The sequence below is a fragment of the Equus przewalskii genome, chromosome 2 (genome assembly GCF_037783145.1).
Source record: "Equus przewalskii isolate Varuska chromosome 2, EquPr2, whole genome shotgun sequence".
NCBI classification, from domain to species: Eukaryota; Metazoa; Chordata; class Mammalia; order Perissodactyla; family Equidae; genus Equus; species Equus przewalskii.
The window spans coordinates 19,579,708-19,592,248 of NC_091832.1; the positions used below are offsets into that span (position 1 = coordinate 19,579,708).

The following is a 12,541-nucleotide window of genomic DNA, read 5'->3' on the forward strand; positions in this document are numbered from 1 at the left end:
GGAGCTGGGGGGGAGCCCTGCCAGCAGGGAGGCCCCGTGACCTGGCTGGCGAGAGAGTGCACCCTCTTGACCCTAGCAGGCAGCTGCACAAGCCCAAGAAACCCGAAGTCGGTATTTCAGGTCTGCCCTCAATTCCTCCACGCACCTGGGGCTCTGCGCCATGACTCCCACCCAAGCTTCGGCCTGCCCTTCCCCAACACCCTGTGCATGAGGCTCTGTGAACTGCCGTGCCGGGAGAGCTGGAGGCAGGGAGGCCAGCACCATACACCCACTTGCCTCACTCCTTCAAGTCCCAACAGGCCCTGCCCTCACCGGCCTCCACAGGTAGGCAGAGCGAGTCTGCGTCTGCTGGCTGCCTTCCCTGGAGGGTGCGCAGCTCTAATTGCTCACTGTCCCACAGCCAGCAGCACGGGGAGAGACAGCAGGCTGTAAACACTCACAACTGCATGTGGGGAGCCTCGGCCATCTCCACCTTCTGCACATCCTGGGACTCCAAGACATGCTTCCTCCGTGGTTCTCACTAGAAATGTGAGGGGAAAGCCCTTTCGTGCACAGTCCTCGTCTTGGGGCCACGCTAATCTCAAGCTGGGGGAGTGGGGATGAGGAAAATCTTTTTTCACAAGAGCTGTCCCCTATGCTTTAAATCCAATAAACAAATACCTACGAAGTGCCTACGGAGTACAGGATGCTGAGGACAGGATGCTTTCGGCAGAAGCAAAGCGTGCTAAGTGGGTGGACACCAGCACAGCACCCTGAGAACTAAGCCCAGCGAAGGGGCAGCAGCTCCACCTACTGGGCCCTTTCCCACCCTGTTGCCGGGAGTCAGTTCCCTTTGGAGTCAAAAGATCTTATTCAAGAATAAAGCTAGGGCTTGACACTCTCCCGCTTTGGTCAGAAGGGCCCCAAGATGTGGCAAAGGACTAAGACTGAGCCAGGCTGGTCAGTTCTCTGCTGCGGAGACTGGGGGGGTCCACGTCATCCACGTAGACGCTGCTTTAGAGTCCTGGTCTGTACAAGAGGCCTGAACCACACGGGCTCTGACTCAGGGAAACGCTCCACCTCCGTAGGCTGCCCACATTCCCCTCGGCACCGCCAAAGCAGACTGCCCCCGAGAGCCCAAAACACCTGCTGGGACTGGAAGCGGGGGTCCTGAGGAAGCAGGTCTGTTCCCCTCCCGAGCGGAGCCAGGAGCCTGAGGCCCCACTGAGCACCACAGCTTCAAAGCCCTGGCCTGTTTTCCGGATCCATGAGGCCTGTCTTGGGTTAATCACAAGGGGCGGCCAATCTCTTCCCTTAGAATCCTTAGGCCTCAGAGACAATCCTAAGTTTAACAGCAACTCAAGACACCTAGTTACATCCCCATATAGCTCTCTGATTACCTCTAGCCTGGAGCTTACAGCACTCCAAGAGGATGGGCCTTCCTGCTCCATGTGGCCTGGGCACAAGCCTCTGCAAGCATCACTGGGATGTATGTATCGTGTAAGGACTTGTGCGGGTATCATCTGTGTATGTGAAACCCTGGTGGTGTGTTCGTGTACCAGAGGGTACGTGGATGTGCACGCACCTGGTTTGTGAGGCCTGAGTGGTACATCTGAGTGTGCATCTATTGATGCCAGAGCCTGTAACAGGTGTGTCCCTTTGTGTGGGCATGTGCTTCAGAAGGCATTTAGGTATACTCCCTGTCCTCCTCCCACCCTTCCCACCCAGCAGGGGCGGGGGAGAGAGTCAGAGCAGCAGCCTCAGCTGTTGTCCCAGGAACAGAGTGCTGCTTGATCTGTTCCCTCCCCTGTCCAACACCCTGTGAGGAGTCCCTTCCCGGGCTCGGGACTCAAGTCCCCAGATGCCTCCGTCATAAGACTATCAACGTTTACTCAGCTCAGCCCCTCCTCAGAAGGGAATCCACGCAGAGACTGGGAAGCACCTCCTTCCTGAAGGCAAAGCTGCTGGCTTCTCTTCCTCTGGCCTTTCCTCCTACTTTTCGGGGCCCCAGAGCTGAATCCCGCCGGGGAGGCCCTGAGAAAACAGGCTTTCACTTAGCCTTTGTACAGGAACCTAGCAGCCATGGGAACTTACTGAGTTTTAATGATGACTTTTTTCATCTTTATCATCCACGCACAGCTGCTCCCCTCCAGGGGGAGAGGCGTCAGCAAGCCTCCCAGAAACCCGCTCCTCCCACAGGTGCTCTAGGCATGCTCAGTCCCATCCCGACTGGCCTCGGCCTACCATCCCTATATGGGCAGGGAAGGGAGGGGTGAGACTCTGGGAAGAGAACGAAGCTGCCACACACACCCTGAGGTCCGTATCTGCAGGGAGAAGGTCTGTACCAAGCCATTTAGAGCCTTGGAATCAGGAAGTGACCAGGAGCGCAGAGGGCAGGAACACAGAGCCAGGTCTGTTCTGATGTGAGCTGCATCGGTAAAGAATCGGTGCCCCTGTGCGTTCCTAGCTCCAAAGGTTTCTGTCTGCAGCTCTGAAGTGTAAAAGAAAAAAATTCCTCCTTGGCTAATTTAAGAAAGCCACCTGAATATCCAATAATGAATGAATGAGGGTAAAACCAGTCTAGCCACTGGATAAAACACTATGCAAACATTAAAAATATTTAATTTTTACTATGAGCATATATTACTTTTAAAAAATTTAATGATGTAACAAAATGGAAGAGAGCTAATGATTTAATACTTAAGTGAAAAAAGCAGGATATAAAATTGTTTACTACAGTTACAACTACCAAACACAAAAACCAGCGCATACCTTCACGAAACGGAGCAAACCAACCAGAATGCTCACGGTAGTTGTTCACCTCCAGTGCCCTAGTTCCTAGCAGTGTAAGTAGGTGATAATTATTTGCTGTTCTTGAATAAGTACTGGGATTAGGGATGAACTCATTTATTTTCCAAATTTGCTGTAATGAGATTATTTAACTTTCATAACGAAAAAAACGGAAGTATATAAAAGTAAGACTGATTTCACAACCCACAAACATTAAGACAGGGAAAGGGGCTTTAATGTGGTTCGTATCAAATGTCAGACCTACAATAAATTATGGTTACAAACAGGAAAACCAAGTCATCTAGACTAATGGAATTTGAAGTTACTGGAAAAAAAAAACAGAATTCTTTTCCATGCGGAATGACAAGGCTTATGCATAACCCTTCAACGTTTTCGACGACTCTGAAATTTGTAAATTGCTGGGGAGTTCACTGTTTCTTTCTTCACCTTTACTTTCCGAGTTTTATCCTATAAAAGAGTAAAAAGGTTACCAGTAAAGAGTAGGAGGGGGTTTTGTGAAATAGGAAGGTTCATCAAGCACCTTTCTGAAAGCCCCAAACTCAGCCCTTCCCCAAGGTCACAAGGGGCAAAGCCCTCCGGCCTCCCCAGGCGACAAAGCAACGTCTCCCCCGGGCATCTAGAATGGTACTCGCTGTCTAGAAGTTCTCGGGAAAACTGAGAAGCATTCAAATCATTTTTTGTAGGGTTTATTCTCTCACGGAACCCCAGCTGAGAAAGGCAGACCTAGATGGTCTGCAAAGCTGAAGAACCTGACATTTAGAGGAATGATAATAATATGAAAGGGGCATCTTATATTCCTTAGCTCTGCTATTTAACTACACGATGTTGTCTATTTTTAAACACCAATGAGTGACACGCAGTGTTTTGTTAACCTGTTTAAATGTTACAGATAGCTGCTCATAAGCTATAAAGTTCATGTGCTACCCGATCCTACCCTTTGCTGTTCCAAAGCTCTGACTAATAAGCCCCTTATTACCTTCTTAATCAAGGAGCATTTCAACACTGTCAGAGTAACAGACACTGGCTCAAACCACTGCCCCCAAGGAGCAGACATTTTCACGTGGGTTGATTTACACACAGCTGAAATCCAGGCTCAGTAAAGACCTTTACAAGGAGGGGGGAAAAAACCACGCAGGCCTACGGCTCTCCTCACCAGAAGATCTTTGCGTGTTTGAATTTTCTGTGCGATAACGAACAATTTCTTCTCGCGCTCGATCCTCTGGGTCAGGCAGTCATACTGCTTCTGCCTCTCTTTAGCTATCCGCTGCAGAAGAGAAACACGCATTTTCAATAAAACAGGATAAAAATGAGGAGGAAACGGTATCTTAGATCCACTTAAGCCCAGATACATAAATGGTTTCATCAATTCCCTCCTCACTCCAGAATCAACGTAACGAGATACCATAAAGCTGTCCATTTTAGGAACATCACATCCTAGAGCTGAACGGAACCTTGGAGACTTGCCCAGGGCCACGTGGTTCACCTGGAGCAGAGTCAGGACGGCCTGAGAGGCGCAAAGATCCCAGGAAACTTTCCACCACTACACTAAGCTGCCTCAAGCTTTGTGTGAGCATCCCGGTTCCCTAAGGTGACGCAGGAATAAACCAGTACTGGAAACCCTACATGACGTGAGTACAGAATAGAAGGGGCACCACGTGATGCACTGGTGTCTGAGAACCACAGACTCCAAAGAGCAGGACAGGAGGCTGGCCCAGTGGCGCAGTGGTTAAGAGCGCACATTCCACTTCGGCAGCCTGGGGTTTGCTGGTTCGGATCCCGGGTGCGGACATGGCACCGCTTGGCAAGCCATGCTGTGGCAGGCATCCCACATATAAAGTAGAGGAAGATGGGCACGCATGTTAGCTCAGGGCCAGTCTTCCTCAGCAAAAAGAGGAGGATTGGCAGCAGTTAGCTCAGGGCTGATCTTCCTCAAAAAAAAAAAAAAGGAGCAGGACATTCTCAGCAGAAGCTCACGTGAGAATTCTCCCTGCTGATGACTCCTCAAAGACCAGTGGTCCTTAAACTTTGGGGACTCACAAACCTCTGAGACATTGATAAAAGCTTTGATTTCTTGCTTGAAATAAATGTACATGTGTTTGTACTAACTTGTACACACATATATACCCATTTGCACAAAACTTCCATGTGGGAAGAGAGTGTTCAGACTTCGTAAAGCCCATTCACGGATTGTCACCCCCTCCAAGTTACCGACTAAAAGTTCCCTTGCAACTCCACACCAGCAGTCTCTTAATAAAGATAATTGTGCTTTAAACGAAACAACCAAAAGAAACAACACTACTAGATACAAAGGGCAAGATCCCAACCTTGCCAAACTCTCAAAAGGTGTGCTAGCAAACTAGTCTACACAGGCGTTTGGAACACCAATCTCTTCAGGGACTACTGCAACACTTGAGAAGTGTCGGTGACACAGCTAATTGAAAATACAACTAATTGACAAACAGGGTTATCACGAGAACACTAGTCAGCCGGCTCCTCAGCTGGAAGTGTTATCTACATAGAGGGGAATATTACTGGGCCTCAGACGGAAACAATTCACCAATTCTAGCAGAGTCTCACAGCAGTGGCTTCAGACAGCTTTTGTTTTCACTTTATTGCACAGACTGTCAAATTTATGGGATTACCCAATATAGTCAAACTAATTAGGGGTATTTATATTACTAAAGCAAGTTTAGCTGCCTCTGAGCTAGAGAAACTGCTGTGAAATTAAACATTGGAAGCGAAGCTGATGCGGTGTAAATGATTCAAATCAAAACAGAACAGCTGTCTGCTTGAAACACATTGACAGCATTTTTTTAAATGAATCACTCAGAAGTGAGAGTTCAACTCCAGAAGGCTTTGAGGAAAAGCGTGTCTCCTGCACAAACCCAGTTACGGTCATGGAAAGCACCGTAAGGAAAGGTCAATGCAAAATTTTCAATATGTGTATTCACTACTAAAGGTTCAATATCAAAGCATACCACATCCCTTCATCTTCAGCATCCCCTCCTTTCTCTACATTTCAAAACCACCGGCATCCCTTACAAGCACTGAAAGCCTGAAGCCCAGGGTCAGAGCTGGCATTCAAAGGCAGATCGAAAGGCCAGAACCTCAGCTCCTGACCACTGTGCCACATGGCCTCCAGTCTTAGAAACCAAGGAACCCTCCTCCACTTCCATCCCCATCAGCAAAGCCTCCTTCCACCTTGCTAAGAGAACTTCAAGAGTTTTCCACATAGAACTACATTAGGAACAGTGGCCAGGGGCTGGCCCAGTGGCGCAGTGGTTAAGTGCGCACGTTCTGCTTCGGCGGCCCAGGGTTTGCCAGTTCGGATCCTGGGTGCAGACATGGCACCACTTGGCAAGCCACGCTGTGGCAGGCATTCCATATATAAAGTAGAGGAAGATGGACACAGATGTTAGCTCAGGGCCAGTCATCCTCAGCAAAAAGAGGAGGATTGGCAGCAGATATTAGCTCAAGGCTAATCTTCCCCCCAAAAAAAAGGAACCTTCATTCCCCTAAGCTCAGACCTGAAGAAAAGCAGGAAAATTACCTTAAGGCGAGTCTGATAGGTAACTCCTTTCACTTTCTCCTTCTGCAAGGTCTCTATCGTGGGTCTATTAAAGACTCTGTCGATGAGTTCCGGGGCTGTTCGCAGGTGAGTTGCAACATCAAACTGTTCAACTAAAAGTCAAGAGAATCCTTAAGGCACTGTCTGTCTCTAACACCAACCAACACAGACCAATATGACACACTGGCCCAGAAAGCTTCAAACATTTCATACCTTCCTTTTTGGTGTCAAAAAAGAACACATGCTTATTCTGTTGCTTCCCCTGGAAATCCAGCAGATGGAGCTCTGATTTTAGTCTTTCAATTTTCTAGAACACAGAATATGGTCTCATTTTATATTGGGTTCTTCTAGGCTAGCCGAAATAAATTCGCAGAAGTGTAAACCATTTCACATCATCAGCAGCAGCCAGCAAAGAATCTGCTTCACTCTTTTAAAGGAAAGGACCCCTAAAATTTATCAAGCACCAACCACGCCTCAGGGGCTGGGCTAGGCATTCCACGAAACTCAATCCTTACAACAATCCCCCGGCACAGAAATGAGGAAACAGCCTCAGGGAGGTTAACTTGTCCACAATCAGGGGGCTAATAAAGGGCAGAGCCAGAATTCAAACCTAAGTCTGTCTCATTCCCAAACTTGAACTCTTTCCACTCCACCATGCCGACTATACGTCTAAATCATTATCACAATTAAGCACAATTTAAGACTGTACATGCCAGAAGAAAGCAACTTATAACCTGAGATGGGGGATTTATACTTCTCTTAACCGACACAAATACATCAGAACAAAGAGTTTCAGTTGTTACCTTAGCTTCTGCCACCCTTTTCATTTCTATATATTTGACATCCTGAGTTCTCATCAGTTTCAGCTGTTCGGGAGTCACCTCTTCCTTAGTCTCCTTAATAACATGAACTCCATCCTGAAATCCAAATTTAAAAGATACATTTCCTATTAGAGGAAAATTATTAGTAAGCTGATGGCATAGTTTGTGGTTGGAACAAAGACAACCAAGTGCTTTATGCAACAGCAGTCCAAAACACTAGGCCCCAAGGTGCATGCTCAATTTAGCACCTCCAGTCACGCGCCCTCAGAGCAGCTCCAGGCATAAGACAACTCAGATTCGGGGGCAGAAATGCATGCTGCTCATGAGGGGGCAGTTTTCCCCTGGATACTGACCAGGAGCACCTGGACCCAGTGGAGAAACGCTCAATAAAGGCCAAGGATCCACTCTCTCCATCTTGTCCCCCACCTATTTTCCTTACTGAGCTGGAGCTCAAAACACCAGCTGATACATTAGGCACCCACCTGGAGTTTAACTCGAGTCATTTTATAGTAGAATTCATCTGGATTCTTTTCAAGAGCCTTCTTCCGGAGAGTTCTGAGGTATTCTTGCTTTTTTCGGTAGTCACTGAAAAGCAGGTGAAACAAGGTGCATAGCAAAAAAGAAAAAAACTCTCACAACGGGCCAACCATACAAGCATCTAGAGCTCACACGAAATGAAAACTCAAAAAAGCCAAAGCAACGATTAGATTTGCTCCAGACTCCACTGTTACTGATGCTGAGCTCGGGTCTCTGCAGGTCCTCTCCTATCCCAGCCCCACCAGAAAGGAGCTGTCCCCATCTCACATGTTTTAGTGCCATTTATATCATTACAGGAAGAGCCCAAACAAAGCACAAATTAAAACTTCTTAGACAGGGTTCTGATGCAAGCCTGGGCATCAAGTGACCACATGAGATTCAGAAACGACACAGTGCACTACAGCAGAGTGACTAGAATCGTAGACTCGGGAGCCAGACTGTCTGGGTTCAAACCTTGACTCCGCCACTTCTGGCTAAGTAACCTTGCCTAAGTTAGTTAACCACTCTGTACCCCAATTTAATCTGTAAAATGGGTATGATGATAATGGTATCCCAGAAGCTTGTTGGGAGGAATAAATGAACATAAAAATGGTAAATCTTCTAGAACACTGCCTGGCCCAATAACAGCACTCAGTTATTACTAGCCTTAAAAACTCTAGGACCCAGAGGAAATCACTTAATCCATCCCCCTCTGTTTCAGGAGCATAAAAAGGACCTCAGCTGACATGCACGGCTAACAAATAATTATAAAGTATTTAGCAAAGAAAGTGCTAAAGAAGAAGAAGAATGGGGATAACTGTTTTATGAGTTTTCAGAGTTCATTATCACCCACGCTCAGTTTCATGAATCCATCTTTCACATCTCCTCATTCCGCACCACACACGCAGTGATGTAAGACTCAACAACAGGAATCTTAGATTCTATCGTGCACTTCAAGAAAAGCGAGAGAGAAAGGACCCAGCTTTTGGCTCAAACACCAAGGCCGGAGCAAATCAAAGCCACTGTGAGAAGATGATCTGGAGCGACACCATAAAAAAATTCACAATGCAACTACAGTTACATAAATAACACTCTGCCTAAACAAAGACAGAAGCTTGGGGTCACAGCAAAGTGTATGACAGGCTGCCAGAGCTTTGGCCTCTTATCAATGGCAGGAAATTATCCCCTGTCGGACACTCGGGCAATTCAGCCGCAGAGCAAGGAGGCTGTAAGCTTTCTTGGCAACACCTCCAGCAGAGACACAACTCACTCTGCACGAAGTTTGTAATCTTTCTTTTTCTCCAACAGGCCCAGATGTTTTCGAAAGCCGGGCTAGAAGACAAAAGAAAAAAAAAGTGTTCAGTTTCCTCAGCGAATGCACACCCACATCGACACGACACCTGACTCGGGAACCAGAGCCTCTGGAGCGCTCAGCAAAGCCTTGTCCTTGGAGCCAACTCGCTACTCTGTTCCCTCCCCTCCCCCAACTGGGCTCTGCCCAAGGACCAGAGGGACCATGTGGCCGCCACAGAGGTCACAAGCACTGCCATAGTAGGTTTCTTGGCCTATTAAGGACAGAGAGAGGCAACAATGACTCGGCACTAAGCAGGCAGTTGCCAGTTGTACTAAAATTACTACAGACTTAATCCAAGGGTTTATAAAATACTACGAAGGGAAAACATAGTAACAGGGAGGCAACTGTGGTAAGGCAACTAAATTTAGAGTCTAGAGAACTGGGTTCAAATCCAAGCTTTACCTCTTCACAATCTGTGACCTTGGGCAAGTCACTTAACTTCTCTGAGCCACTGTTTCCTAACTGTAAAATGAGAATAAGGTAAGTACCTCACATGGTTTTGTGAGGGTCAAATGAGCATCTATAAGAGGTGGTGCCTGCACACGGCTTGGCCCAAAGCAAGCCGCCAGCACATGTTTACTGTTATTATTGTACTTTTGGCACAAGGTCTGAGAGAAAACCAAGTACGATAGAAAATACCTTCTTGAACACAGAACTTGGATGGCATGGAAGGTACAAGGATTAAATCTTGGTATTATCTTTCTACAGCCTAGCATTTGTTGTGCACTTAATATACGTCAGGGTCAGTGCTAGATGCTTTTGCCTACATCATCCTATTAGGCCACATTTAGCAAGCACTTATCCCATTACAAAGCAATCTGCTATGCTCATTACACACAATCTCATTTAATCCCCACAACAATCACGGAAAGTAGGTAAGGCAGACACTACTGTTATCCCAATTTTCCAGAAGGGGAATGGGGTTTAGAGAATGACGTGCCCAAGAACACAGAACTACTCAGTGGCAAAGCTAGAACCAGAACCCATTCTATCTGGAGCCAGTCTGTGCTCTTCTCCAGCCCACTAGACTGTATCCTCTTCTCCTCTGAACAATCTCCGCGCGTGAGGAAGCACATACATTTCTCTACTGTTTCAATTTGCCTAATAATTTCGGTGGGATTTTCAACAGTCACCTTTCTCATCTTTTATCCTGCGACAAAATAACGTGATGCAACAAATAACTCAATATTTCAAATAACATCCAAGCCTCTCCTGCTAATTTATAATTATAGCAAACAAAGGGAGGTTGACAGAGTGGAGAAGGAAAACTCAAGGGTCCCAAGACCAACAATATGACACAGAAATCTTGAAATAGCGTATGTCCGTTTGAATGTACATCTGCAGTATAGAAGGAATCCTGGCATTGCATCTGAAATAGTTCACATAATTACACACACCCCCTCCGCACAAAATAGGCCAGGAGTTCCCCCACTGCCTCAGTGAAGGACCGAGAGGATACAGTGCAAACTTTCCCCTAAGAGGGAGTGCTCTTGGCAATGTGTTTAGCCACCTTTCCAGCACGCCTCACCTCTCCCACAGATTCCTACTCAGACAGGGCCATGTCCTGCTCACGACGAGCCTCGAAAGCCCTCTCTCTTCTCTGCTAATAGAAATCAACTACTTACAACTGTGACCTGGGACACAGTATTCAATCTCTTTAAGCATCGGATTCCTCGTTCGTAAAATGAGGATAGCATCCACCTCACAGGGAGGCTAGAGGATTATATGAGATGGGCCTTGTAAAGCACGCAGGGCTGTGCCTAGCGAGAGTAAGGGCTCAAACGGGACAGCTATTATCATTGACTTCTAAGTCCAGTCAGTTTCGCCCTAACATTCTTTCCCACCATTTCTACTCTTCCCACTCAAATTCCTCATTTGGCATTTTTTATGTGCCATTTCTTATAAAGCTGCCTCTTTATTCATCTTGTAGTAGTCTCTGGATTCAAAGCACTTGGTCTGATTTCTGCCTTTGGTGCCTGCCAGCTATAGTAGCTGGATGTCTTTGAGCAATTTACTTAGCCTCTCTGAGCCTTAGTTTCCCCATTTGCAAATGTGAGAAAATAATAGCACCTACTTCCACACACACTGTTTAGAGTTAAATGAGATACTGAGAGGAAAGCATCTTGCACTGTCTGGCTCTGGCAAACAGTAAGCAGTTCGAGCTATTATTACTTTCAGACAGGTCCAAACATAGTCCCCGACACCAGGTGGCAAATTACACCATTGCTCCCAGCACACCACTGAGCACGCAGCAAGTGCATAATAAATGTCTGATAAATGCTAAGAAGCAGGAAGACTGAATCGTGGTTAAGAAGCCTTGGTTCTATCCCACCACAGTGGGATAGACTGTCAGTGACACAACTTTAGACACATCCTTCTCCCTCTCTTGCCCAGCTGTAAAATGAAGTTGGACCAGAGAGCTCTAAGGGCCTTTCCAGACTGGATATTATGTGATTCCTGAGAGCAGTGGAATGGATAAAGGGATTCTGCATATATTAAACGAATTTCTACTCAACCTTCCCACCAGACACACCTTCCACAGAAGTCCTACAACTGTTTATTCTGCCTGCATTTGTTGTTTTTGACTGGGCAAGTCACTTTTGCTCTCTGGACCTCAGTTTACTCATCGGTCTAATGTGAATAGAAAATACCAACGTTACAGGGTGGGCCATAAACCAGAAGCGTATAGGGGAGATCTTCACGGACTACAAAGCCCACACGTAGTGATGATACCACGTTCGTTAACGTCAGTCTCTTCGCTCACGGCACCACAGGCAGCAGGCAGAGCTGAGCATCATTAGATGCGGGTTCCAATTCCAGCCGGGGCATTTACTGGCTATGCGAGCCTTGACCTTGTCAACTTCCTTAGAGAAAATCAAGCACTCTCCACACAATCTCTCATGTAATTACATCTCTGAAACCTTGCAAGATAGCATGGATTATCCGCAAGGAATGGGGAGGAGCCGGTTCTCTTCCTAGAGAGGGAAAAGCCCCTCCTCCTCGAGCCGCGAAGCTCCGCCCCCAAAGACGCCGGCGTCATTAGCATGTATTTGCATTTATTTACATACAGCGTCTACGTTCGGAACAGACTAGGATCCAAAGGTGGCCAAGGGAGTAAGGCGAGAGCGATACAGGGGGCCAGGGGCTAGCGCTCGTGGGGCCGGTCCAGTCCTACCTGGCTTCGCTCTCGGTGTTCCCGCTGCCGGGACTTGGCCGCCTTCCGAAAAGCCGCCGCCATGTCTGCTCACGCCTGGACAAGCTCAGTACACAAAGCCGGTTCCCCACAGCCTCAGCCGCCGCGTCCACTGATCCTACCGGAAACAAGCCAAGCGGCCGGAGGCTTAGAACCGCCCACTCCCTCTCCACAGCCTATCCGGCGCCTGCCTCTCCGGAAATACGTCCTCTAGCAAAGGCGGCCACCACCGGCTGCTTCTGGAAAGTGTAGTTCCCTATGGCCTAATCTCGTGACTCTACAACAGTCGGGTTTTATTC

The 12,541-nt window shown here is 47.4% G+C and overlaps 1 protein-coding gene across 1 annotated transcript; it reads right to left on the minus strand.

Annotated features, from left to right (window-relative positions):
- Window positions 1-2,982: 2,982 nt before the first annotated feature.
- Window positions 2,983-12,366, minus strand: UTP11 (UTP11 small subunit processome component). Its single transcript, XM_008517900.2, has 8 exons — window positions 12,225-12,366; window positions 8,966-9,027; window positions 7,662-7,764; window positions 7,162-7,275; window positions 6,572-6,665; window positions 6,341-6,471; window positions 3,944-4,054; window positions 2,983-3,237 (listed from the first exon to the last, which is right to left on the minus strand). Exons 1-8 carry the CDS (start codon window positions 12,285-12,287, stop codon window positions 3,154-3,156), a joined length of 762 nt encoding a protein of 253 aa, XP_008516122.1. The 5' UTR covers window positions 12,288-12,366; the 3' UTR covers window positions 2,983-3,153.
- Window positions 12,367-12,541: the final 175 nt, after the last annotated feature.